General features: G+C 36.7%; 7 protein-coding genes across 12 annotated transcripts; 3 read left to right on the top strand and 4 right to left on the bottom strand.

Annotated features, from left to right (window-relative positions):
- Positions 1-2: 2 nt before the first annotated feature.
- LOC109594209 (uncharacterized) lies at positions 3-954 on the top strand. Its single transcript, XM_020009412.1, has 3 exons — positions 3-293; positions 344-631; positions 694-954. Exons 1-3 carry the CDS (start codon positions 24-26, stop codon positions 952-954), a joined length of 819 nt encoding a protein of 272 aa, XP_019864971.1. The 5' UTR covers positions 3-23.
- Positions 948-5,814, bottom strand: LOC109594208 (probable multidrug resistance-associated protein lethal(2)03659). The gene is made up of 9 exons (XM_020009411.2): positions 5,291-5,814; positions 4,750-5,072; positions 4,269-4,699; positions 4,059-4,215; positions 2,796-4,004; positions 2,430-2,739; positions 2,231-2,381; positions 1,937-2,167; positions 948-1,875 (listed from the first exon to the last, which is right to left on the bottom strand). Exons 3-9 carry the CDS (start codon positions 4,666-4,668, stop codon positions 962-964), a joined length of 3,372 nt encoding a protein of 1,123 aa, XP_019864970.2. The 5' UTR covers positions 4,669-4,699; positions 4,750-5,072; positions 5,291-5,814; the 3' UTR covers positions 948-961.
- A 319-nt stretch (positions 5,815-6,133) lies between these two features.
- LOC109594154 (uncharacterized) lies at positions 6,134-7,470 on the top strand. Its single transcript, XM_020009344.2, has 3 exons — positions 6,134-6,650; positions 6,704-7,165; positions 7,222-7,470. The coding sequence occupies exons 1-3, from the start codon at positions 6,308-6,310 to the stop codon at positions 7,308-7,310; spliced, it is 894 nt and encodes a 297-aa protein (XP_019864903.2). The 5' UTR covers positions 6,134-6,307; the 3' UTR covers positions 7,311-7,470.
- On the bottom strand, positions 7,343-12,121 carry LOC109594205 (probable multidrug resistance-associated protein lethal(2)03659). 6 transcript variants are annotated; one of them, XM_049965965.1, is made up of 13 exons: positions 12,074-12,121; positions 11,929-11,986; positions 11,822-11,871; positions 11,669-11,771; positions 11,379-11,609; positions 10,895-11,325; positions 10,679-10,835; positions 9,370-10,614; positions 8,999-9,314; positions 8,791-8,941; positions 8,512-8,742; positions 7,509-8,455; positions 7,343-7,447 (listed from the first exon to the last, which is right to left on the bottom strand). In XM_049965965.1, the coding sequence occupies exons 4-13, from the start codon at positions 11,755-11,757 to the stop codon at positions 7,433-7,435; spliced, it is 3,813 nt and encodes a 1,270-aa protein (XP_049821922.1). In that variant the 5' UTR covers positions 11,758-11,771; positions 11,822-11,871; positions 11,929-11,986; positions 12,074-12,121; the 3' UTR covers positions 7,343-7,432. The 6 variants fall into 6 exon arrangements, with proteins under 6 accessions (XP_049821922.1, XP_049821921.1, XP_049821919.1 ...); XM_049965964.1 differs by having other exon boundaries at positions 11,822-11,901; positions 11,965-11,986; XM_049965962.1 differs by having other exon boundaries at positions 11,669-11,871.
- Positions 12,122-12,136: 15 nt separating this feature from the next.
- Positions 12,137-16,925, bottom strand: LOC109594155 (probable multidrug resistance-associated protein lethal(2)03659). The gene is made up of 8 exons (XM_049965966.1): positions 16,791-16,925; positions 16,311-16,408; positions 16,020-16,253; positions 15,538-15,965; positions 15,314-15,470; positions 13,749-15,261; positions 13,542-13,692; positions 12,137-13,491 (listed from the first exon to the last, which is right to left on the bottom strand). Exons 2-8 carry the CDS (start codon positions 16,385-16,387, stop codon positions 12,362-12,364), a joined length of 3,690 nt encoding a protein of 1,229 aa, XP_049821923.1. The 5' UTR covers positions 16,388-16,408; positions 16,791-16,925; the 3' UTR covers positions 12,137-12,361.
- Positions 16,926-17,572: 647 nt separating this feature from the next.
- LOC126265309 (probable multidrug resistance-associated protein lethal(2)03659) lies at positions 17,573-18,746 on the bottom strand. Its single transcript, XM_049966304.1, has 2 exons — positions 18,534-18,746; positions 17,573-18,469 (listed from the first exon to the last, which is right to left on the bottom strand). The coding sequence occupies exons 1-2, from the start codon at positions 18,628-18,630 to the stop codon at positions 17,649-17,651; spliced, it is 918 nt and encodes a 305-aa protein (XP_049822261.1). The 5' UTR covers positions 18,631-18,746; the 3' UTR covers positions 17,573-17,648.
- Positions 18,747-20,601: 1,855 nt separating this feature from the next.
- Positions 20,602-23,838, top strand: LOC109594165 (ionotropic receptor 21a). The gene is made up of 7 exons (XM_049966323.1): positions 20,602-21,134; positions 21,191-21,390; positions 21,556-21,678; positions 21,738-22,141; positions 22,199-22,532; positions 22,588-22,786; positions 22,836-23,838. The coding sequence occupies exons 1-7, from the start codon at positions 20,685-20,687 to the stop codon at positions 23,355-23,357; spliced, it is 2,232 nt and encodes a 743-aa protein (XP_049822280.1). The 5' UTR covers positions 20,602-20,684; the 3' UTR covers positions 23,358-23,838.
- The last annotated feature ends 2,284 nt before the right edge of the window (positions 23,839-26,122 follow it).

Genomic DNA, 26,122 nt, shown 5'->3' with positions numbered 1-26,122 from the left:
TCAAATCTGACACAATCCCAACGATGAAAGACGATCATTCAATAGCGGAAAGGGCGCGACGAATGCAACGCCTGAACTACGACATGACCAGCATCTGGGCCAGACAACCTCTGATGATATGGGTTAACGGTCAGATGTGCAGTGGAATCGCCACAATCACGGAAATGATATGTAGACATTTCGGTTTCGATGCCATCGATCTGGAGTTGTTGGTGGCCGAGGAAATTAAAATGGACACCGACAGATCGAAGCTAATCCACGAATGTATCATTAAACAGGAAGACATTCCTGAGGTGCGTCAATAAAGCAACTTTAAAAAATTGTGTTGTTTATTGTGTTGCAGACCTTTATTACAGACTTGATAAAAGAAGCACTCCTGCGGGCGAATCGCAAGAACCACGGTTACGTGATGGCTCGTTTCCCGCAAAACAAGAAACAAGCCACGATGTTCGTTAAGGAAATTAAAAACGTCAACATAATATTCTTTTTATATGCCGATTTGGCGAACATAATGGATCGCATGAGAGCCTTTCGCAACGTCGGTCGTATTGATAACATAAAAAAAGAAATGATTCAAACCAAGAAAAAATTGTTGAAGGTCTTCAAAGATTATTCCAAGGAATTGGAAAAAGTTGAAATTTAAACGTTTTTAGATAACCAACAGGCCAACCACAAACGATTGTTCTTTTTTAGGTGGAGACGAATGATGAACCGGATCAGGTGTTCTTGGTGGTGCAACAGGCAATTTTAAATAGGATCAACATGCGAAGCGAAACTCAATCTCTGACGGAAGACGAAGAAACCAAAACTGAATCGACCGAAAGCAAGGAGAAACGCAAGTCAGAAGAGCTAAGTGAAAAGAAAGATGTATCAAGTTCTAAAATGAGCAGTCTGAAAATCAAATTGTCCAAACAACATGTTAAAGATGAAGAAAAACCATCTACCAGTGCTTAAAATACTTTTATTCAATCTTGTTTTGGTTAGACATACTGTAAAAAATTCCTTGTTCGTCCTGCAATAAAGTCGAAGGCTTATCGAACTGTACAACGCTTCCCGAATCCATCACTAAAATTCTATCCGAATCTAAAATTGTATTAATTTTGTGAGCTATCGTAAGAACTGTACAATTGTTAAATTTTTTTCGGATGACACTTTGTATTAAATCGTCAGTCATTGGATCAATATTAGCTGTAGCCTCGTCCAAAATTAGAATTTTATTTTTCCTTACAATAGCACGCGCCAAACAAATTAATTGTCTTTGACCTAAACTAAGGTTCAGACCACCTTCGCTCACACTGTAATTTAAGTCTACAGAAAAATCTTTGCCAATTAATCCGACATCTTCCAAAGCTTTGTTCAGGGTTTCTTCTGCTATTTCGTTTTCAGGGTCCAGATTTTGCCTTACGCTTCCAGAAAACAATACGGAACCTTGTGGTATTATGGAAATCTTCGATCTAACTTTATTCGTAGACAAATTACGGATGCTGACACAGTCTATCAATATATCCCCTTCAAAATCCACCAATCGAAGTAACGTGGCAATTAACGACGATTTACCGGATCCCGTTCTTCCGACTATTCCAATTTTTTCGCCAGCATTTATCTTCACGTTGATGTTTTTCAAAACATACGGCTCTTTTTCGTTGTACTTTAAGTTCAAGCCGTTTATCGTGATTGCTCCTTTTTCTGGCCAAGACTCTGAAGGAACAACCACTATGGATTTTTCTTCCGACTCTAAATCTACGTATTCCAAAGCTCTCTCGAACGACACCATTTGGTTCTCTAATTCAGCCCATTGTTTCATCCCCCATTGAAAGGTTCCAGTCAAAGATAGAGCTTGAGTTATGGCCAGGCCAACGTTTCCGCCAAACGTTCCTGCAACATAATCAAATCAAAGTAATTTAGTAAGTCAGTAAGACATCAAATCGACTATTACCTTGTTCAAACAAGAGGAAACTAAACGTTACGACAGCAACGTAACCAACAGAAAGCATATCTAACCAAAATCCGAAAGTGGCATTGCATGCTAAAAAATTATAGTAAGCAGAATTATGCCTGTTTTGTTGATCATCGAACTCTTTTTTTAAGGTTTTCTCCACTTGGTAAGCTCTGATTGTCGACAATCCGTTCAAAGAAGAGATCAAATGATGGAACACCAAACTTTTAGCTGTAACATATAGGTTTCTGTTAAAATTATTGGTGAAGCCTTGTAACAGTCTCGTTTTCTTACTTGTCCCTTCTATTCGTTTAATATCTCTGCTACTGTTAATATAAATGTAACGAATCGTGTAGAAAATCGTCACAATTAATGCAGTCGGAATTATCAACCACTGATTGACAAAAATCACCACCAAAATCACACCAATTACGTTCAACCCCACCTAAAACTGTTTCTGAAAATATGCTACGTTAATAATTGTAAAACTTACCTGAAGTGTGTTGAGCAATACTTGAGGAAGAGTTTCGTCAATTGCTCCCATATCTTTCGTAAATCTGTTCAGAATCCTTCCACTAGGATTATTCTTGAAGAATTTTATGTTGGTTTGAAGAATTGAGTCTACCATGGTGTCGTGGAGGTTTGCGGAAACCCTTCTACAGAATATCATGAACATTAGGGATCTGCTCAGGGTTAATATTACTATCAGCAGGATTATTATGATGAAAAGTTGCAAAAAGTATTGCCTAAGGAATCCATTGTAAGAAGTCTCATTTTTGTTAGTTGTTTGGGTTATTTTTACCCTAAAATAATAATGTTTACTATACCTATAGATTTCATACAACACGTCACTACTTACCACAGTGAGGAAAAATAATCGGCAAGACTTATGAGGAATTGACAAGTTATGAAAAGCAATGAAGCCAACTCAATCAAAAATGTGCTCTTTCCAAACGAGAAATACTTGAAATAGTCCTTTAGATCTATGTTTCCAGTATTTCTAGTTTCCAAGAAAATCGGACTATCTCCGTGTGTTGTCTGTTGATCTTTTTTACTAAAATCTTGATATTGATGGTTGAATGTTTGTTCTTGTAGAGAATTAGTGAAATAAATGTGGGATTCTTTAAGTTGTTCATAAGTGCCTGATTTTTCCACTCGTCCTTTGTTGATCAAGTAAATTTTGTCACAATCTTTTAGGAATTTCATGTCGTTTGTGACCAAAATAACCGTCTTGCCTTTTAAATATTTCTTGAAGCAATTTTTAAAGATTTCCTCGCTGACTTTAACATCGACAGCAGAAAGAGGATCGTCCAATAAATAAACATCGGAATCTCGATACACCGACCGAGCTAAATTAATTCTGGCCCTTTGTCCACCACTCAAAGTAACACCGTTCTCGCCCACCATTGTCAGATCACCAGCAGCCAACAGTTTGAAGTCGTCGTTCAAGGCGCAAACTCTACAAACTTCCTCGTATTTCTGCGAATCGTACTTGCTTCCGAACAATATGTTTTGCCTGATGGTGTTGGTGAAAAGCCAAGGTTCCTGGGAAGAATAGGACATTGTTCCGTTCACTTCCAAGGTGCCAGTTTCTAACGCCAGTTCCTGCAGGATCACGTTTAGAAGGGTGGATTTACCGCTTCCGACGGACCCCACGATTGCCGTCATTTCAGCAGGATTGGCCACGAAGTTAATTTCGGTTACGGTGTACTCGTTTAAGTTTTTCAGCCAACGCGTCGATCCGTTTGTTATGCGAACCGACGTTGGACCCGATGGAATTGAAGTTTTGTACATTTTTGGCGGTTTGCTCAGAAACTTGCCGATCCTCTTCATGGAAATTTGGGTTTCCAGCAGGAGGGCGATGGCTCGCGGGAACTGAAAGGTCATCGGTTCCTTAAGGATGTTGTAAAAGGAGGTGATGACGAAAATGAAATATCCTTCGGCTTCCATTCCGACCATCACGTAGATTACGATGCACAACAATAGAGATGTTTTATTCATGAACATCGACAGTGACATATGAATGGCTCGAATGTACATTGTTGATTGGATATGTCTTAACTCGAGCCTAAAAATAAATAAATTGCATAAAATTCCAAACAAAAAATTTGATAGATCATACTTTCGGGCTGTGGAGATCAGTTTTGCAAATGGACGTTCCCAAGTGTACATTTTTATGAGCTGTATTCCTGCTATCACTTCGTTCATCAGCATCACTCTTTTGTCAGTGGTTTGGGCAATCTTGAACCTGTATTTGGACGACAGTCTTCCCAAGTATACTAAAACCCAAAAGCATTAACGAATAGTAAGCGTATTTTTATAATTTAGTTACTTTGAAGAGGAATAAAAAGAACCATGATCAGTACTCCAGTAACGCTCAAGTAACCGAATCTATCGTACATCAAACAAGTGACAACAATCAGTTGCAGTGGAGGAATCCACAGATAATGAAGATAGGTCACAGCTTTGTCGAACCTGTTGACATCGTTTGACAGCAGGTTGACTAGTTGTCCCACTGTCATCCCGGAATTGGTGGTGGTCAATTGCAAACTTTTTCTATAGATCAAACTGCAACAAGCCACCCTAATGTTCATGCCCAAGAGCAACGTCAAAAAATTGTAATGTTGCATCAGCACAACATTGGCAAGGCAAGTGGCAACTAAAACGCCGCCATAAATCAAAAGATCTCTTTGAGAAATCGTTGTTTTATCTGTGCATGCATAAAACTGCATTATTTTCCCCAAACAAAACGGCTGCAATATCCTGCAAAACAATTGGTTAACGGTTATCTTTGCAGGAATGGACGTGTTTACTTGCTTGATGAACTCTGCAACGAATAGAATGAAACCGAACGAAAAAATTCGGAGGCCAAATAATTTGATGATTATTTTTTGGAGGGTCAAATCAGTGTACTCCTTTTGGCATTCCCATTCCTTTTCCAATTTATCACCCAGAGCGTGCGAGTCGTACTTTTTCAAGTTACCATGCAAGTCCTGTAAATTGAGGTCTTTCTGCAAACCTTTCACGAAAACTGGAAGTGTCCAACAGAATAAGAGTCTCGAACAAATGTTTTTTTTTCTTTTCTTTAACACTTCCGAATCATTATGGAAGATGTTTATGTGTTCCATGTTTGATCCTAAAATGTTTTATTTTTCACTAATAAATTATAAACGTCGCTATTTTATTGCGATAATTTATATTAATTATTTTTAATATCAAGGTTAAAACGTGTTTACTTTAATTGCAGACAAAATATGATCATAGTCACACTTCCAAACCTGATTGAAAAAAAATAATAAAACCGAAACTATTGTAGAGTCATTGATTGAGGTTATCGTACTTAATTTTAGTTACCTGATCTGCTTTTTTGTCCCACACACAAACCACAAACTTAATAAAGATTCAATCACTTTTCACTTGATTGCTGCTTGAATCACCTAAGAAGAATTTGGACAGTGAATCAGAACGATTGATGCAGTTGCGAGTGGCGTTCAACACTGCCGCGAATTATCGAATTGATCATCGACGGAGTTTCATGTTCTTTCGAAAACCGTTCGTTGGTTCGGTACGACAAGAACGCGACAATTCTGGGAACGCACTAACACACATTGTAAACTAGTAAACGGTTCATTTGCCGTCGACCTTTTCGCGAGGTTATCGCTATTCTTTTTTAATTGTGCCAAAAACCCACTACATTTCCTTCATTATTATCATTATTATTGTTCCAACAAGATAAAAACTGTCAATTCTGCTTTTTAATTTCATTTTTTAATTTACCAATCATGTATTTTCTATGGGGAAAATGTTATTTATCATCGATAATATTCAAGTGTCAGGGTAAATTTTTGATTTATATAAAAGGTATTAAGTGAGAAGAATAAGTAAGATATTTTTTTAATAGTGTAGTAACACATAAGGTAAATCTTTAAAGGTTTATTTGTGATTTAAAATTACACATGAATAACTTAAAACTGAAGGTCAAAACGTACATTATCTTAAATTGTCTATTATAACAAGTAATTATACATTAATCAAAACCACAGGGAATTATTCCACGTATTTATTTATACACTATTATCTATAAAAATATATATCATCCGTTAATCAAGACTTTAATTTACTTAGTATATTTTTATGATAAAAACAAGTCTATTAAGATTCTACAGTGAATCACACCAAATGCAATCAATAATTTAAACAAGTATTGTTTCAATAATAATTGTTGGTGCAGGTATCTGAGAACAGTCCTTCCCCCATTTCCTGTTTTTTATAAACGTGTTACATAAACCTAATCACATCTTTAGTAAAAATGACTGGCATTTCCCTAATTATGCCTGTTCGCCTCTTCAAACTGTCCATTACAAAATAAACATGCCTCTAGCAAAATTGGTGGTTTTCCATCTAATCATTAGTGTGCAAACGTTGCGAGAATGTAACAATGATCGTTACACAATTACCTATCACAAAATAAAAAGCTGCTACAAGTCGAAAGAGGCAATAATCGCATGGAAAAACCTCCCAAATGTACGAGACTGTATGGATTTCGTTAAGGAACGAAGAGGCTTTGCATTCAATTACAGTCCAGCCCAAGCTAAAAACTATACCAGAGGATATTCCAAGAACTGTCAGGTTTTAGGTTGTCCGGACACGTCGAACGCTTCCTTAGATTTCGACCCAGGTTTTGATTACTACTCTGCATATGGAAATCTCACTAGTACTTTTGTTATTTATTTATTATTTTCACAAATACCATTTCATTCATTTTAGATGTTGCCGAAACCTCTTGCATTAAATCCGAGGGATTGTTCAAGTTCATCTCTGATCCCATGAATTACACACAAGCGATTGTCAACTGTCAGAACCATGGGGGTGATTTGGCAGACGTTCTATCAGAATCTAGGACCAACCGTCTTTCTCAGATGATCGGAAATCTGATGAGTAACTGGTACAAAGCTGCTTACGTCGGTTTGGACGACCTTAACGAGGAAGGTTTGTTCGAAACGGCCTTCGAATCCTATTTGGGTTGTTCGAAATTTCGAGCTTGGGCACCGGGACATCCCATGTCGAAAAATAGACATCAACGTTGCGTTATTTTAGACTCCGAAAGAACTTGGAGGGTGATAGATTGTAGGATGGAATTGCCGTCGATTTGCGAATTATATCCTCAAAGACCCGTCGGATTTGGGTTCAAGTTTATGAATCGCAATTGCAAAAAAATACGGAATAAAAGTATGTAAATGGAACTGATTAGAACATGTTTCTTAATATGTTAGTGTTGGTTTTAGGGGACAAGAAAAAATGTAAAGAAGAGAAAGCAATGAAGAAATTGTTGGATAATGCATCAAGATTTGATCAGTGTGCTTTCTATAATTAAAATAAAAGGATTTGGATAAAATAAAACACTGCTTGAACGTTTGATGATTGATTGAATTCTTAATAAATTAAACATTTTACACTTAATTCTAATAGTTAACTTTGTTTCTCATTTCTCATTCTTCAACTTTTGTAGTTCTGAAATAAATCAAACAATTATTGGTTGGTTTTTTAGTGCTAGATATTAATCTCATCTTACATCACTGGCTATTTTCATAAGACTTTTTGCCATATTATTTCCAGTTTCCGAAATCATACCATAAAATATGCCATCAATGTTCTTCATCAAAACATGCGGATGTCCAAATTCGACAACTCTTCCTTTATCCATCACCAAGATCCTGTCAGAATCCATAACAGTGTGCAACCTGTGAGCAATGGTCAGAACAGTACATTCATCAAACTTCTTCCTAATCGTCCTTTGAATCAATTCGTCAGTATTTGGGTCCACATTGGCAGTCGCCTCGTCCATAACCAAAATTTTATTCTTTCTTATGATCGCCCTGGCCAAACAAAACAATTGCCTTTGGCCAACGCTAAAATTTGAACCTCCCTCCTCCATTCTGGAATCGAGGGCGTTGGGCATATCCGAAACCATGGTTTTCAGCTCAACATCTTCCAGAGCCGACCAAATAGTTTCGTCGTCGTACTCTTCGAAAGGATCCAAATTTTTCCTCAGTGTCCCGGAAAACAGTACGGGCTCCTGCGGAATTATAGAAATTTTGGATCGAAGTTGCTCCAAACAAATCGTGCTAGTCACTACTCCGTCGATATAAATTTTCCCTTCGATTGGCGCCAGCAAAAACAAACAATACATTATCGAAGATTTGCCCGCACCAGTCCGACCCACGATTCCGATCTTCTCTTTAGGGCGAACTTCGAAGTTCACATTATTTAGCACATAAGTTTCATCTGCGGCGTATTTGAGGTAGACATTTTCGAACTTCAAACTGCCAAATTCTGGCCACTGTTCGTTTAGAAGTCTGCTTCTTTGGGGTTCGGGTTCCAATTTCGTGTATTCTAACACTCTTTCCACAGATGTCATCTGATTTTCCCATTCACTCCATTGTCTCATACCCCATTGGAACATGCCAGTTAGAGCCAAGGATTGGGTTATTGCTAAACCCACGTTCCCTCCGTATTGCTCTGAAATAAAAGCAACAATGTTACGTTGACAAGACGAGAACAGAGGCTTTTTGTACCAGTGTCAGTAATGAGAAAACTAATTGTGACTGCTGCGATGTAAATAACGCAGTGAATATCTAACCAAAATCCAAAAGCTCTGTTGCAGGCCGTGAATAAATAGTAGGCAGAACTGTGAATATTCTGCAAATTGTCGAACTCCCTCCGTAAAATTCTTTCAGCATTAAATGCTCTAATAGTTGCTAAACCTTGTAAAGAAGCCGAAAGGTGGGTGAAGACTGGACTTCTAGCTGAAATAATTTATTTAATTGGAATAATTGAGGCGTGTTTATCTATACTTGTAGCCTCAATACGTTTGATATTCCTGCTGCTCTTCAAAAAAATAATTCTAAAAACGTAAAACACCAAGACAATCAACCCAGTCACTAGCAACGTCCACGGATTGATCAGAGATACAACAATAGTGATGGAAATCACGTTGAATCCAATCTAAAACTAACAAATTGAAAAATGATATTAGAAAAGCAACTAATTTGTAATTTGTACCTGGATGGTGTCCAAAATTACCAACGGCATAATCTCATCGATTGCTCCGATGTCTTTGGAAAACCTGTTTAAAATTCTACCAGACGTGTTTGTGTTGAAGAACCTCATCGTGGCGTTCACAACACTAGAGAACATTCGGTTGTGCATCCTTTTCGATGCCCTCATGCAAAAGTACATGAATTGCATTGATCTCCAAAGACTTGTTAATATTGTGACTGTTACAAGTCCAGAGTAGATAAAGATGCAGGTGTACGTTGACAAGTAAGAGTCCCAACGGCTTTGTGCGGAACCATGTTTCTTTTGTTCCCAATTCACCCTACAAGAACAATTTAAACAAAAAGGTTAAAATAGAAAAACAACAGTTTCAGTACCAGTATCCGTTGAAGAAGTCACCAAGACTGGCTGCACATTGAGTCACGACAAACAACAATAACACGTAAACACCAGCAGGATACCCGCCTGCCGCTTTCAAGTAATGTAGATAGACACCACTGCCAACGGATCCTTTTTGTTTTTGTTCCCGGATTTCGACAGGTGTCTCATATTCGGTAATGGATGTAATCCTGTCGCTTGTGCTCGGATCCTGTTCCTCTTGTGTTTTGTTGTCCATTATGTCCTTCACACTTGTATCGGACTTTTTAAAGTCGTCGTACGTTTTGAACATTTCCATTTTCCCTTCGTCCACAACATAAATCCTATCGGCCGCTCTTAAATATTGCAGCTGATGCGTTACCAATATAACATTTTTGTTCTTGAGAAAACCTTTGATACACTCCTCGAACAAATGTTTACCCACGTGCGTGTCAACAGCTGATAAAGGGTCATCCAACAAATAAATGTCCGCGTCTTTATATATAGCTCTGGCCAAGTTAATTCTGGCCTTTTGTCCCCCACTGAGCATCACTCCCCGTTCCCCGACCACAGTCTTGTCACCATATGGTAGTTGACGAAAGTCACTTTCCAACGAGCAAGCTCTAACAACTTCGGAGTACTTTCGCAGGTCCAAGTTTTCACCGAACAAGATGTTCTGCCTTACGCTGCCTCCAAACAACCACGGCTCTTGACTGGCGTACGAAATTCTACCTCTTACCTCCAAAAACCCATTCACCATGTGTAACTCTTTCAGTATAATGTTGAGAAGACTGGACTTTCCACTGCCCACAGGTCCCACAACGGCAACCAACTTGTTGGACTTGATGGAAAAATCGACATCGTTCAAGGTGTTTTCTTCGGATTGCTGAAACCATTTCGCACTCACGTTCTTCATCCAAACTCCAGAGTCACCTGTCCCTTTAGCCTCCGAGAAATGACTCAGTTTCTGAGTGACGCTTTTGTTCTCGTACACCTCCTCCCTCATCAAAAACTTCTCCAACCTTTTGATCGACACTCTGACCTCCGCCATCGCCCCCATCGCATAAGGGAAGTGCATGGTCATGGACACTCTCAGGAGGTTGTAGAAGGCCGTCACAACGAATACGTAGTAAGCGGTCAGGGTGTTACCTGTCAGAACGTAGGACAGCACGCAAATAAAAATGGCGGTGCGGTTCATGAACATCGAGAGAGAGAGAAGCAGTGCACGAATGTAGGAAGTGGCTTGGATTTTACTGACCTCTCTTCTAAAACAAGACCAAGGAGATAACGGAGTGTAACGCCAGAATAAGTTTGCGTACTTTCACATACTTCCTGGCTAGTTCGACCAATTTCGCGAAGGACTTTTCCCAAGCGTACATCTTTATCACTTGCATTCCGCAAATGATTTCGTTCATCAGTCTCACTCGCTCGTCCGTTCTCGATGCTATTTTGAATCTGTATCTTGACGTTAATTCGCTGAGGTAAACTGAAACAAATGTGTGTTTTAATTGATGGATGGATTATCATCACGTGTACTCATATTACTTTGGAACGGGATAAAGAGGGATAGAAATGCGATTCCCAGAAGACACACGGGATCGATGAGGAAGTACATGATGATCATAATCACCAGGACTTGAACAGGTGCCACCCATATATTGTGGAGATGAGTTAAAGCGTAATCGAAACGATTAACATCATTGGACAGTAAATTAACCATTTGGCCTACAGTGGTGTCAATTAGAGCACCGCGACTTAATCGTAAAGCTTTTCGGTAAACCAACGAGCAACAAGCCACTCTCATTTTCATGCCCAAGTTCAAATTTCTGAACATCAATTGATGACCAACCAATACGTTCAAAAAAGAAGCTAAAATTATTAAACCAGCACAAATATAAGCGTCCTGTTGGGTCACTTGGTTTTGATTTGGACCGTAGAAGAGCATCAATCTAGACAAACAAATCGGATGGACCAATCTAATTAAGAAATTGTTTATTATTAGTTAATATTAAATAAATGATTTTTATACTTGATTCCCAGTTCGATGGTGAAGAGAAGGAAACCTAGAAAACAAGTTTCCCAAAAGAAAACTCGTCGAAGCACATTCCAAAGGGACGGTTTCCTTTTAGCAACTTCCTTAATCCATTCTTTTTCGAATTTATCTCCCAGTTCGTTGGAGTCGTGCTCTTCCAACACTTCGTATAAGTCGTGTTCCTCCATTTGGGTTTTTAGACCTTTGTAAAATATTGGTAAAGGCCAACTATAACATAATTATTATTAAAGAAAACTTAATTTCAATTATACAATTGTTGGATGTACCAGAAAAAGAGTTGGGAAATGAAAGTCGCTCCTTTTATCGGATGTTCGTTAACGAATCTCTCTAATTTGTGCCTATTAGTTTCCTCCATTTTTTTTCCTGAAACTTATATTCCGATGTTGAGTGACGTTTTTGACAATATATATTTAGTGTACTTTGATGTTTGTATAGGGTTCCTTTAATAAAGTCAATTAATCCGTAGTATCTGAAAATTTTGTTTGTATCTTACGAAAACCTGAAAAAGATAATAATTTGAAGTTACTTGAACCTTTGTTGTGAAGTGTAGACAAATATTGACCTTGCTCCTAAAGGTTGATAAACTGAAAGGTCTCATAATTTTATAAATAAAGCTCCATAACAAAACACAATTTATTGATTCACGTTCAAAATATTTATAAATTGCTTACATAGATTATAGAGCCAGCATCACAAATTACGGTTTGAAAATCACTTTTAATATTGAATTTTCTAACACATTTAACACAAATACTATTTTTGCAGTCTTCTCCACCAATTTTAACAACTAATTTCCAAACGTAGTGAACAATGTTTAAATAATGAAATCTTGTGTTGTCACGTTCACATTTAAAGGTAATTCCCGTCATTCGCACCACTGTTACTACAGGAATCCTTTGCAAATGTGCTTAGATATATACGAAATTGTTGTTTTTATTTTAATTCACTGATAGTATTGTTTACACGTCGCGTCGAAAACGTCCCATCATGTTATAAAAATAGCTGTTGATATTCTTCAACAGAATTCGAGGTGAATCAAACTCGACGACTTCTCCATTATCTAAAACCAAAATCTTGTCAGAATCAATAATGGAATTTAATCTGTGAGCGATTAAAAATAGAGTGGAATTCGAAAAGTTCTCCTTGATTACACGTTGTAATATTTTTTCGGTTTTTGCATCCAAATTGGCGGAGGCTTCGTCCAGAACGACGATCTTGCTTTCCAAAATAATGGCACGGGCCAAACACAACAACTGTCTTTGACCCGCACTGAAATCTGACTTGCACAAGATCTCATCATCTAATTTTCCTACCAGATCCTTCATCTCGACCTTGTCGATGGCTCTCCAGATCTCTTCATCGGAAAACGTTCCGTTCGGATCTAAATTGAACCGAATCGATCCCGAAAATAAAACAGGGTCTTGCGGAATGATAACAATATTCTTCCTTAAGAAATCTAACGCTAGATCTTTTATCTTCAGATCGTCGATGTAAATGTCGCCTTGGATGGGATACAGCCTGAACAAACTGGAGACAATTGATGATTTGCCGGCACCAGTTCTTCCAACGATCCCGACTTTCTGTCCGGATTGGACGTCAAACGTCACGTCCCTCAGAACTTTTTCGTTTTTGCTATAATTCAAACACACATCTTTGAATTTAATGCTGCCTTTTTTCGGCCAGTCTTTTAAAGTTTTTCCAGATTTGTCTTCCTGTTTAATTTTTGTGTATTCCATGACTCTTTCGAAGGAAGTCATCTGGTTTTCAGTTTCGGACCATTGTCTGACTCCCCATTGTATCGTATCGGACAGCCCCATCACTTGGGTCAACCCCAAACCAACGCTCCCCGCAGAAATTTCAGTGTCGAAGAACAGGAACCTGATTATAATGATGGACAACAATAACACACAAGTGACGTCCAGGAGGAAAGCGAAACCTCTGTTGGTGTAATAGGACATGAATCTCGCAGATGTGTACAAGTCTTGGTGTTCGTCCATCTCTTTGGTGAGTATCTTTTGTTTGTTGAACGCTCTGATTGTCGTCAAACCTTCTAAGGAACAGTTCAAGTGCCCAATCATCGGACTCCTCGCTAAAAGGATATGTTACACTGAATGTTACAGTAACATTTTGTAAACTTACTTGTGCATTCAAGTCTTCTCAAACTTCTTCCTGCAGGTATGTAAAGAAATCTCAAAAGAACAGCAAAGACTATAAATACGAAAGATAAAGGAAGAAATTTCCAGTTTATATGTGTGATCACTATGATTATTGCGATTATCTCGATGGGTACCTATAATAAGAAAAAATGGAAGAATGATTGAAATTACTGTTACTTTACGGAGTTACCCTTAACATTTCGAGGAGTCTGAATGCTAACAGTTCATCAACAATACTTAAATCTTGCGAAAATCTATTTAATATATTCCCAATAAAGGTAAAATCAAAAAACGACATGACCGCATTGATGACGGACGTTGCCATAAGTTTATGAATTTTCTGGGCCGATCTTTTGACGAAAACAAGATGGAAACCCGAAAGACCAAAATCCATAAACACCAAAGCTCCTAACATGTACATATACATGTTAATAGTCCAACGATTTTCGTCAACCGTTTCTTGATACTCCGTGGAGTTGGTATTGTTAGAGAGATTGATAATTTCTTGGTTCAAGTCCACCCATTTTGTTAACAGAGTGCTGAGGTAACTGCTGGTCGCTTGAGAACCAACACAAAACATAAATACCACGAAGAGAAGTAAAAATCCACCTCCTAATTTTATATAACTTATGTAATGCTTTAAGGGTACCGCCCCTTCCTGCGTTGATTCTTGGTAAACCGAGATGTCTGTGGGTTTGTGGCTATTTTTCTCGTTCTCTACTTGAGATAGACTTTCTTCGTTAAAACCATTGGAATTGTCAGTGGTTCCTGTGGTGAGTTTTGGAGAGAAATGATCGACCACCATCAATTTTCCGTCGTCTACAATCCAAACTTTGTCGGCTTGATGTATGTGTTTGTCATATTGAGAGACAAGAACGACTAGTTTCTCTTTGAGAAAGTTTTTGATGCACTCATTGAATATGTAGTCTTGTATCTTTCCGTCTAGAGATGTTAGAGGATCGTCCAGCAAGTAAATGTCGCTGTTTCGATAGACTGCTCTGGCCAAATTGATTCTAGCTTGTTGCCCTTTGCTCAAATTCATACCTTTGTCTGCCACAATGGTATCATCCCCATAATCCAACACATCAAAATCATATTGGAGAGCGCAAACCCTTATCACTTCTTTGTAGCGTTGTTCGTTGTACTTTTCACCGAATAATATGTTTTGCCTTATCGTAGTCGGAAACAACCAAGGATCTTGGCAGGCATAAGAAATGGAACCTTTCACTTTCAAGCAGCCACCTGAATATTCTCTCAGGATCGTCTTTAGTAAAAGAGATTTTCCTAATCCAATAGGCCCAGTAACAACCACCATCATCCCGTTTGTAGCTTTTGCTGTCACCTTTTCTAATAAATTTTTCTTAACCGTAACTTGATCCAAGTCAACCAAAGCTACACCATCCATTTTTTGCGTCGGAATGTTCTTCTCCACTTCTTCAGCGTTTAGTACAGTGTTTAATCTAATTAAAGCAGCATACATTTCGGCGGCATTGGTCCAACCGTAGGGGATCGAAATGCCCCACAGTCCCTGTATTGTGCTAAAGCAGGACAGAACGTAATAGACTAGTTCGGCTCTGGCTGGATAACCCATGTTGATGTAGGCCAAAATGGTAGAGAAAAATGCTATTTTAGATGTGGTGCTACCGATCAAATAGACTATGATTTGCAAATAAAAGACTTTGATCATCAATTTCAGTTCTTCTCTAAAAAGGATTGGCTCATTTTTGATTGTCACTAAATTTATTTGATGCTTACATTCTAGTCGAGAACAGTTTCTTCTCGAACGCTTTTTCCCAGACGCACATTTTTATAATTTTAATGGCCGACAATGTTTCCTGCAATACTTGAAGTCTTTCGTCCGTTTTCTTCGCCATTTTTAACCTCCACTTTACGACAAGTTTTGCCAAGAATCCTTCAAACATACATGTTGTAAGTTGATTAATTATTGTTGTTGGAATTGAAAAATAACGATGTCTTACCTTGGAGAGGTAACACCCCAATCATAATACCAATGCCAACAAATGTGACCGGCCCAATTTTGGAATAGATTAAATACGTAACGTAACCGCACTCCAAGGTGCAAAAAATCATGTCGTTCACCATAAAAACGTTTTTTTCAAACGACGCCACGTCTTTAGTCACAATAGTGACGATATTACCTAAACTGATGTCATTTAAGGCTTTCGGTGAGATTTTGAGTATTTTTCGGTACAGCAATGCGGTAAAAGAGGTTCGAACTTTGAGGGCAAACTTCATGATAATCAGCGAATAGTTGTGCATAAAGAATATCCGACAAAAGTTCAAAACTAGCATCAATCCCGCATAATAAAACGCATCGTCTTTGGTGAGTTCCGTGTCGGTGCTGAAGTAGTCGATGAACTTGCTCAGAGCCAACGGTTGAAGAGTTCTGAAAGAAAAGGATTTTAGAAAATGATGGTGGAAACGATTTCGATTAGCGTACGCGTAAAAGATGTGAAAGCTCAGATCTACGACACCAAGAAAAAGATAAAACTTGCCAAAGTGCCTCCATAATAAACCGAGGGCTGTCGGAAATTTGCTTCGCTCCTTTCGTTTCTTCCAGGATTTTTCTAAACTTTTGCCACAACTTTCGGATTTCAGATCATCTGGTGCTTGGTACAGGTCGTCAACGTTCAGTTCTGACTTGTACGCTTTTTTGAACAGGTTAAACGTATAGCTGTGTGTGAAAGAGCAATTACAAGTACAGATTGTACAACTGGATTGGAACACTTACAAATATGTGATGGTTGAAAAGATGTTTGATCTATCCCTCGCGTCCTTTTTCCGGATTTTTTCTTCGGAGTGGTTCATTTTCCATTTGCTTATCTAAAACTAATTATTAACTAATTAGGTGTTATGATTGTTTGGTGGTGAATGAATATTGTTACAAAGTGTAGTAAGGATTATTTTAAACAAAATGAAACATTTATCAATCATTTTTTATTCGATAAAAACACATCGAATTGATTTGAGTTTATCTTGCCCAGTTAAAGTATCGTTTGAATTAATTGTCTGAAGTGGATTATTTAATATAAAAATATGTATGTATTAAGTAATATCGAAAATTTTATTTATATTTGTAATCTTTGAATAGATATTATTAGTACATATACAATACAATCTAATAAAGTAACCAACTAACCACGTTATGGAAACACATTTTATTTAAAATACAACTAAACCTATACAGACATGAGAATATGTTAAAACTTACGTCAAAAAGTCAGCCTCTGAGATAAAACAATTTAAAAACAGGCAACGTGTCTGTCGTGTTCTGGTAACGTTTTTTAAAACTGTTTTAACCTAATAAAATTGAGTGGTCACATTTTTCATTCTACTGTGATGAATGAACAGTTCGTACTGGATGAAACTTAAGATTCCAAGTGAGTGAAGTGAAGTGGTTTTGTGTACTTTCATTTAGGGTACGGAGATTTGGATGTAGGTAAGAAGACAATCATAGTGTTAAGTGTCGTCTGAACCAGATAATTCTTATTAAACGTTGGACAAAACACCAATTTCGACTCGTTATCTAAACCATAACAAATACGGGGTTATCTAATGTATAAGGTATGTTTGTAAATAACTAAAGTCAGATTGTTTTAGTTGGAGCTGTGTTAAATGAAATTACTGCGAGGGACTTACCTGAGTAAAATTACATTTTTATGTGAGGAACAAAAGTAGCACGATTGAATTTAATGGATTGTCAGACACACAATGGTAGTTTTAATGCTCACCAAGGGCATTGTTAAAATTCGTCCAAATTATAACATTAAGCACAGCAATTTTCTTAAAATTTATTTGTGTTTACGGTGAGTGGATGATGATCACTAATTACATTGTAAAAATTGGTTAACATGATTATTTTTAGAATTACGAGATCTCTGATAAGTCGATAAAGCTTATTACAAATAATCATCACAATCCATCTCGATTTGAAGGCATCAGAAATAAAAAGGTCTATTAAACACAAACAATTTTATTTGATGTAAATAAAATGTCAAATTTTAGATTTTTGAACCATCTGGAAGAAGTAACCATTCTTATTTTCCAACAGTTTACTTGGAACATCGCACTAGACAATCACGCCACGATTCAAAACCATAATCTGATCAGCATCAATAACAGAATGCAATCGGTGAGCTATAACGAATATTGTGCAGTCTTTGAAATTCTCTTTAACGGTATCATGCAGCAAAGCATCCGTTTTAGGATCCATGTTTGCTGTTGCCTCATCCAACACAACAATCCTGTTCTTTCTAATTATGGCCCTGGTCAGACAAATGAGTTGTTTTTGGCCGGAGCTAAAGTTGGAACCTTTTTCTACAATCTCGTACTCAAGAGTGTCTATCACAGGTTTCCAATTGACTTTTTCCAGCACCTCCCAGATCTGCTTGTCCGTATATTTTCCCGTGGGGTCTATGTTGTACCGCATGGATCCGGAAAACAGAACCGGATCTTGAGGGATGATCGCGATGCTTTGTCGAAGAAATTCCAAACTTAATGTCTTTGTATCGATTCCGTCTATTATGATTTTCCCTTCCAACTCATAAAGCCTAAATAATGTTGAAATTATCGATGACTTTCCGGCTCCCGTTCGTCCAACAATTCCAATTTTTTGTCTGGCTTCAACCGTAAAGCTGATGTTACGCAGAACCGTCTCGTTATTGCTGTAAGTCAAAGAGACGTTCTCGAACTGTACTCTTCCCCTTTTGGGCCAATCTTTTAAAACATCACCCGCTTTTGTTTCCGTTTTGGCCTCCGTGTATTCCAAGACCTTTTCAACCGAAGTCATTTGGTTCTCCAAGTCTGCATAGTATCTGATTGCATATTGGACGCTGTCAGATAGGGCCATTACTTGCGTCAGAACTAACCCTACATCGCCTGCCGAGGTATCTAAAAATATAAATATTATTATATACTCTGTTATATTATCTACAGCAATGATTAGATTAAATACCTGTTTCGAAAAATAGAAACCGAACGATAATGAATGTAATCAGGAGTGTGCAACAAGAATCAACAATATAAGCGAACGCTCTGGACGTGCATAACATCAAGAAATGGGCGGAAGTAAACAAATCCTGATGTCTATCAAACTCCTCTCTTAAAATATCCTGCGCCTTATACGCTCTAATAGTAGTTAATCCTACCAAGGGCCGACCACACTAGCCTCATGTAGGTCCCTTGCAGGGACCCAATGAGCCAAGGAGCGGCGGTGCCCCATATAGGAAGAGTATATGTGAAGAGAGAGCGAACTGTCGCGTTAAAAACGCGCAGCTTAAGAGAAGAGGAAAGGCGTTTAGAAAGGAAGAAAGATTTCAAAGGAACAAAGGCTGCTAGAGCTTTCCCCCTTACCAAAGCGACCTGGGGAGAGAAACTGAGTTTCTTGTCAAGTATGACACCCAGGTACTTGGCGCATGGACTCCACTAAACTTGATAATCATTGATATGGTATTTAGGTGGCAGCCTTCGTCGATTTGAGAAGAAGATAGCTTCAGATTTAGAAGGATTTATCTCCAATCTCCATCGAGAGTACCAACAGAGTAATTTAGGCAGGAAGTTCCTAATATGGACCCCCGCATAAACTATACATCTGTGGGAGCTAACTAAGGCAACGTCATCGGCATACATTGCCATAGTAACTCTAGGACCAGATGGTATGTCACTACAATAGAGATTGAAGAGAGTAGGAGATAGTTTGGAGCCTTGCGGGACACCAGCGGTAATAGTTCTCGAAGAAGAGAATCGCTTCCAACCCTGGAACGAAAGGAGCGGTTGGAAAGGAAAGAATGGATAGTGCCGATCAGATAAGAAGGAAAGTTTAGCAAAGTCAGTTTGTGTATTAGACCAGCGTGCCAGACCCTGTCAAACGCCTGCTTGACATCAAGGAGCAACATGGTACCATGTTGCCCCTTGTTACGCCTTCCAGCCATATCCTCAGTCACCCGCAAAAGCTGATGACCGATTCCATGGTCTCGACGAAATCCTGAACTGAGCGTTCGGCAGGATGTGCTGGTCAGCCCTAAATTCGGGAAGTAGTGGAGACGGAGCATCGCATTTATAATGTTAGTAAGCATTGCCACCTGAATGGTAGCAAGCTTCCTAAGGGCCACGTTGGGGATGGTGTCTGGCCCGGGACTTTTCCGGTTATTGAGGCCTTTAAGGATACCACTGACTTCGCTAGGAGAAGTAGGAAGAATGTCACTATCAGGTTTTGGGAAAGTCATAGAGTCCACCAGACGGCTGATGGTATTGTGCTCTGCACTAAACTCAGGAAGACTAGCGTTTGGACGTCATCATGAACAAGGTGCGGATAACGCATACACCTCCCTCGGATAGATCTTATGACTTTCCAGGTCCGACGAGGATGAAGTTCGGCCTCTGCTATGAACTCCTGGAACGAGGAGCTCCGGAGTTCAAGCATGCGGGCCCGGACCTCACGGCTCAGGGCGTTGTACCGGGCCTTGGTGAAGGGGTCCCGAGTACGCTGCCAAAGTTTCCTGCTGCGGTTTTTCTTCCTGATGAGGGTGACAACCTCACCAGGAAGGAAATTAAATAAAAAATTATGAATAACATAGTAATAAATATTTGGATATTCGGTTGATGTTATTTTAATTTTTAAATGGGTTATAACATCAATTTCCAATATACATTTTATTTAATTAATAAAAAACACTTTTTATTAATTCATTATATTTTCACAATTTATTGCAATAATTTAAAAATATTTAGGTGTTCCCTATTAAACAGATGTAGAAAAGATGCCAAAAGAAATAATTATGTAATTTATATGATTGGTGTCTGATGTGGTTTATTATTTTCTACGTTTCCATTATTGTATAGAATTTTCAATAACGTTGTTTATAAAAATACAGGTGTTCAAATCAAATATTTAAAATTCAATTAATATAGAATCATAGTACATACGTATAAAATCAGAGTAACTTTCCATTTATAATATAATGGTTTCGATCAGACCATGAAACTGTCTGGCGTAGTTTATATTATTGTGATGACGGTGACTATCGACACTGCCGTATTTTCTCTGTCTCTAAAGTATGTTCAGAAAAGGGCGTTGCAAAAATCGCATGAAAAACCCCAATGGCAAATGTGGTCAGATGTGTTCTTAGGAGAAGAAAGTTTCGATCAGGTACCATCTCTGGTCCAGTTAATTAGAAAAATTTCAATAGATTACCTATCTGAATGCACGCCCATAGTTCTATACGACAGATTTGCCGAAACAGACGACAATCTGTTCCTCGAAAAGTTATTTCGTAACTTTCCGCTGACATATATCCACGGCCAAATTACAACCAACTATTCAATTAAAGTAAGCGATATACGAAGTAATATAAAAACTTGCGTCAGTTATTTATTAATTATGAAGGATGTGATGAGATGTAGAGACGTTATTGGCGAACAACATAACAATAAAGTTATAGTGGTTGCAAGATCGACTCAATGGAGAGTGTTTGAGTTCTTAAGCAACGAAAGATCTCAGAGTTTTACAAATCTAATGGTAATTGCTAAGTCTGAACGAATTGTTACATCCACTGAAGTAAACCACAACAACTAATATTTTATGTGGGCAATTAATTCAAATATATGTTTCAGGAAAGTTCTTACATTTTGTATACCCACAAACTATATATGGACGCTTTGGGTTCGAGCCAGCCTTGGGTTCTCACGTCCTGGATAAGAGGCAAATTATCCAGGCCCGAAATCAATTTATTTCCCACTAAAATGAGTCAAGGATTTAATGGTCATCGATTTATAATATCGATCGCAAATCAGCCTCCTTTCGTTATACGAAAGTAAATATCAAAATATAGCGTTTTAAGTATCTATATTTTGTCGACGGTTATTGAAATTACTTCCAAATATATATAGTTAAATAATGGTCATGAAAGTCTTAAGCCTGATCATTTTAAGTTTAACTATATAAAAAAAAAACAAAAATCAATTTTATGTTTTTCCAGAGGTCGAGATGTCAACGGTGAATTCGAGTGGGATGGAATCGAAATACGATTAATCGAACTTTTATCTAGAATCCATAATTTCACAACCGACTTCAGATTTGCTAAAGATGAAGAAACCCTAGGGTAGGCATAAGTTCACTTTCTAGTTTAAATTATTATTAATTTTTTAATCGATTCGGTAGGTCGTCGAATGCTGTGGCTAAACAAGTGTATGAAGGTAGGGCAAATTTGGGGGCGGCTGGTTTATATACGACTCAGGAAAAAATAAATGAAGTCGGTATGTCCCAATGGCACTCTCAAGATTGTGCGGCGTTTATCACTATAACGTCTACTGCTTTGCCGAGGTACCGTGCAATTCTGGGCCCATTTCATTGGACGGTATGGATGGCTTTAACGATAGTATATTTAGTGGGCATATTTCCTTTGGCATTCTCCGAAAAACACACCCTAACACATCTTATGAAAAACCCAGAAGAAATAGAAAATATGTTCTGGTATGTGTTTGGAACCTTTACCAATTGTTTTACTTTTACGGGGAAAGCGTCGTGGAGCAAGGGTGAAAAAATGACAACACGTTTGTTAATTGGTCAGTACAGATTAAATGTAAAACATAATATTTTAAAAACATTCAACAATTTCTTAGGCTTTTACTGGATTTTTACGATTATTATAACTGCTTGTTATACTGGATCCATAATTGCTTTCGTCACATTGCCAATTTATCCGAGTGTTATCGATACGGTGGAGCAGCTTTTATCTGGAAGATATCAAATAGGTACCTTGGAGAAAGGTGGCTGGCAATATTGGTTTACGAATTCATCTGATGAAGCAACGAAAAAGTTATTAAGAAAATTAGATTTAGTCCCAAGCGTAGAATTGGGCTTAAAAAACACAACTAAAGCTTTCTTTTGGCCTTATGCTTTTCTTGGTTCTAGAGCTCAATTGGATTTTATTGTTAGAACAAATTTCAGCACAACGTAACACAAGGTTTATTATATAAAGTTGGCTCTTATTAATTGATTTTAATTTTAGTGCGAAACGTGCTTTGTTACATATCAGCAAAGAGTGTCTCGTACAATTCAATGTCGCGTTAGTTTATCCAAAAAACTCTATCTACCAAGAAGTATTAAACAAAGGTGTTTTATTAAGTTTCCAAAGTGGCCTTCTGAAGAAACTTAAAAGTGACATGGAGTGGAGTACTATGAGGAGTGCAACTGGCAAATTGTTATCTGTGAGTGAGGTATAAAAGATTATAAAATCAAGTAATTTTAATTTTCTAGGCAAACTCAAACACTAATGGTTTGAAAGCGCTGGTCGTAGAAGATAGGGCACTGACTTTAGACGATACACAGGGAATGTTTCTTTTATTGGGTATAGGTTTTGTGGCAGGAGGTATTGCTTTATTCTCGGAATGGTTGGGCGGTTGTTTTCATCTTTGTAAAAGAGTTGAAAGAAGATTAAGCCAAGTATCTATTGAAAGCAACCCCAGAATATATGAAAGTTTAACACCCAGACAAAAAATCGATTCAATACAATATTATGAGTCGATATTATTAGATCACAAATTAGGAACTAATAATATAGAAGCAGAAAACGATCTTGAAGATTACGGGAATAATGTAGCAGATTTTATAGTACATAATTCTAAACAAGAATGTAGCAATGAGGGAGGACAAGACAGAGATACAAATTTCGAAAAGGAAATCAATGAAATATTCGAAAATTTGTTTGGTGAAGAGACAGTTAATACTGAGGGAGAGGTTAAAGAAGAGACATTAATCGATGGTCGTCGTATTATTTAGTATAAAAGAAAAAGTTGTACACATAGTTCGAATTAATTGTTATAATTTGGTATAGCTCAAGCAGGGTAATTTTACGAAATAAAAAACAAAATATAAAAAATTACTGTTTCTTCACTGGTCTAAAAGTTTCATAATTTGTTTGTAAACCTCGGTACGTAAAAGCGGTGGATGCCTAAACGAGCATTTTCTTGTTTAGTTGTGACTGAAGATAAAAGTGGAGTCGACTGGTTATATAAAATATTTTTGTATCGTTGACAATAATTTTTGTTTTTTCTTCAGACTTTTGGTAAGAACTTTACGAACGAACCAAACAGTTAAGATTTAGATGTCGAGGATTAATGTACCTTTGTCATACAAAAATCGCGAAATTCAGAGTACTTTTGTTATTAAAAATAATTTTATATTGTAACCTTTCTATTAATCAGACCCATTTTCAAACTCTGAATGAATTACTCGAATTGTTCTTAATAAAACTAATATTCTTAAAACGTTTGTTAATTTATTTATATTACAAAGGTTTAAAGTTATTTAAGAAAAAGGAGAAATTATACAAAGTAGTTTATTGTTAATAATTTTAAATAAAAGTAAAATAAAACACAATAGTACCACTAGGTGCGTGAATACTAAAATTAAAACTAATTCTACATACATACATATTCAGAATATTCTTATCGTACATACATCAATTAATATAAACTCTGTAAAAATGCTATCAAATAATTAGACAAATGTGATAACTAAGACCTGCAGAAGTTAAATAAATTCACAAAAAATAAAATTTTTTATTTGTAAATAAATCCGTTGAAAAATATTAAATTGTAATAAAAAGAAAATTATGAAAAGAAATAAAAAAATTGAATAGAAAGAAATATATTCTTTATTTTTGTTGTTCTCCCAGTTTATTTTATTTATGATACATATTTATAATGAATTACTTTTATATATCATTAAAATTTAACGGAGCAAACATGGATCGTACGAACCATTCCACTCCAGAAGAAAGGCTCATTCGTACTCTTTAATAGCTAAATTAATTTCATTCATTCATTGCAAATGCATTAAAGCATTCTAAATGTGTCATTGTTACAATTTTAAGGAAACAACACTTAGCAAATGAAGTTATCTTCATTATCTTGTTAAGTGATGAAATAAAAATAAATGTTTATGAATTTGTTGAAAATGTTGAAGAAAAAATGAAATAATTAATTCTGAAAATACAATAGATACTGTGAAGCATAACGGTAGAAACACATAACAAAGGAGAATTTTTCATATTCTGATGTGTACGTTATGCTGCATAAAAGGACATTTATAAGTGGAAGAATAATTACACACAATATATGTTTTTAATCAAAATATCTCTTGAATATTAATGTTGCGAATCACGACACTTATTTATATTTTTAAAAACTTTTATTTTACTTATACAAATATGATTACAATTTAGTTGAACAGAAAGTTAAAATACAAAATACTTATTGAAGATGGAATTGGAATAGGAATAAGAATAATAATGATAATGAAATAGGAATGAATGTGATACAGTAGGGTACTACTATATATAAATCTTAACAAAGAAAATATATTTTACAAACTAAGATGTTCTAATTCTAGAGTGTGTCCTTGCAACTAAGAAATATTTAACAATGCACAAAGAAGTATTATATTTCTAATGCGCAGATAAATAATATAATGTGCTTATCTATCAGATATAACAACTCCCCGTTTTAAAAGAGTTTTATTCTATCGAAGAATAAAAATCAAAAAAAAATAAAATTATAAAGTTATAAAGGAGTTTTATAATAGTTCATAAAAGTTCATAATTTAAACTGGCACAAATTTAGCACTGTTATTGTCATTAAATATCACTTCGGAAAGTTCGTTTTGTTTAATGTTAGGATCGCGCACTCGCGAAATGGAGGGACGTCTTCGTTGCGATCTTGAAAGAAGGGGTTGAATCCTCGTTGTTGGTCCAGATGGTGGTGGTGGAGGTTGATTTGAAGAGGTGATTCGATTTATGATGGTCCTTCTTCTTCTTATTTTACAGAATATGTAGATAATTATGATAGTAACAATAATGGTTACTGACAGGTAAGTGAACCATGGCCAATGTTTGGTGATGATGGTTTCGTTGATAAGATCATCAAGCTGGTCTTGATATTGATTCAATTTTGTTTCTGCTACTTTAAGTTCATCTAGGTTGAATTTGTTAATTTTCAAAGGTTTTAATTTCGGAAGTTTTTCTTGTTTTGGCAGATGTAGGCAACATTCGAAAGGTATTTGTGGAATTATTATGACATCTGTATAATTGGATTCTGCTTTTTCATAGTTGGACGAAATTTTGACTTCGCCTATGTATCCGGTACACATTGGTTTTAATTGGATAATGACATTAGTTTTGTTGAATTCAGTTTCAGTTGGAGTATTGGCATATGTAATAGTGATAGATATAGGATTACTAGTCACTATTAACCATTTATTAGTATTTAGAGGTTGAATATTGTAGTCTTGGTAATCAAAGGTTGAAACTACACATGTTTCTGGAATTTTTCTTGGATTCATCAAAATTTGAGCTTCACAAATGGCATTATTATCCACAGGATATAGAACAATGTTTTTACATATTTTCGTCTTTGTGTCTATATTTTGACATTTATCTATATCATTTGTTACTGCATACTGTCGATTAAAATCGGATGTGATTAGGTATTTATGGGAATTTAGGATAGTGAGTTAGTGATACAGCTTAAACGAGTCTATTTGGA

This window comes from Aethina tumida, chromosome 4, assembly GCF_024364675.1.
Source record: "Aethina tumida isolate Nest 87 chromosome 4, icAetTumi1.1, whole genome shotgun sequence".
Taxonomy (NCBI): Eukaryota; Metazoa; Arthropoda; class Insecta; order Coleoptera; family Nitidulidae; genus Aethina; species Aethina tumida.
The sequence above is the reverse complement of the archived record's forward strand: the minus strand, read 5'-3'. Positions and strand labels throughout refer to the sequence as shown.

Excerpts from the sequence above, each read along its gene's own strand:
- LOC109594209 (XM_020009412.1), top strand. The coding sequence starts at position 24 with ATGAAAGACGATCATTCAATAGCGGAAAGGGCGCGACGAATGCAACGC. Across the intron at positions 294-343 it reads AACAGGAAGACATTCCTGAG|ACCTTTATTACAGACTTGAT; the intron begins GTGCGTCAATAA and ends ATTGTGTTGCAG. Across the intron at positions 632-693 it reads ATTCCAAGGAATTGGAAAAA|GTGGAGACGAATGATGAACC; the intron begins GTTGAAATTTAA and ends GTTCTTTTTTAG.
- LOC109594165 (XM_049966323.1), top strand. The coding sequence starts at position 20,685 with ATGTGGTCAGATGTGTTCTTAGGAGAAGAAAGTTTCGATCAGGTACCA. Across the intron at positions 21,679-21,737 it reads AAAGATGAAGAAACCCTAGG|GTCGTCGAATGCTGTGGCTA; the intron begins GTAGGCATAAGT and ends TCGATTCGGTAG. Across the intron at positions 22,787-22,835 it reads CAACTGGCAAATTGTTATCT|GCAAACTCAAACACTAATGG; the intron begins GTGAGTGAGGTA and ends TTAATTTTCTAG.
- LOC109594155 (XM_049965966.1), bottom strand. The coding sequence starts at position 16,387 with ATGAACCACTCCGAAGAAAAAATCCGGAAAAAGGACGCGAGGGATAGA. Across the intron at positions 15,262-15,313 it reads AAACTGTTCTCGACTAGAAT|AGAAGAACTGAAATTGATGA; the intron begins GTAAGCATCAAA and ends AATCCTTTTTAG. Across the intron at positions 13,693-13,748 it reads GACTCCTCGAAATGTTAAGG|GTACCCATCGAGATAATCGC; the intron begins GTAACTCCGTAA and ends TTCTTATTATAG.
- LOC109594154 (XM_020009344.2), top strand. The coding sequence starts at position 6,308 with ATGCCTCTAGCAAAATTGGTGGTTTTCCATCTAATCATTAGTGTGCAA. Across the intron at positions 6,651-6,703 it reads TGCATATGGAAATCTCACTA|ATGTTGCCGAAACCTCTTGC; the intron begins GTACTTTTGTTA and ends CATTCATTTTAG. Across the intron at positions 7,166-7,221 it reads CAAAAAAATACGGAATAAAA|GGGACAAGAAAAAATGTAAA; the intron begins GTATGTAAATGG and ends TGTTGGTTTTAG.
- LOC109594205 (XM_049965962.1), bottom strand. The coding sequence starts at position 11,757 with ATGGAGGAAACTAATAGGCACAAATTAGAGAGATTCGTTAACGAACAT. Across the intron at positions 11,326-11,378 it reads ACCATCGAACTGGGAATCAA|ATTGGTCCATCCGATTTGTT; the intron begins GTATAAAAATCA and ends TTTCTTAATTAG. Across the intron at positions 8,942-8,998 it reads TAATTTTGGACACCATCCAG|ATTGGATTCAACGTGATTTC; the intron begins GTACAAATTACA and ends TGTTAGTTTTAG.
- LOC109594208 (XM_020009411.2), bottom strand. The coding sequence starts at position 4,668 with ATGCAGTTTTATGCATGCACAGATAAAACAACGATTTCTCAAAGAGAT. Across the intron at positions 4,005-4,058 it reads CTGATCTCCACAGCCCGAAA|GCTCGAGTTAAGACATATCC; the intron begins GTATGATCTATC and ends ATTTATTTTTAG. Across the intron at positions 2,740-2,795 it reads GATTATTTTTCCTCACTGTG|GGTAAAAATAACCCAAACAA; the intron begins GTAAGTAGTGAC and ends TTATTATTTTAG.
- LOC126265309 (XM_049966304.1), bottom strand. The coding sequence starts at position 18,630 with ATGTTATGCACGTCCAGAGCGTTCGCTTATATTGTTGATTCTTGTTGC. Across the intron at positions 18,470-18,533 it reads GTTTCTATTTTTCGAAACAG|ATACCTCGGCAGGCGATGTA; the intron begins GTATTTAATCTA and ends TTATATTTTTAG.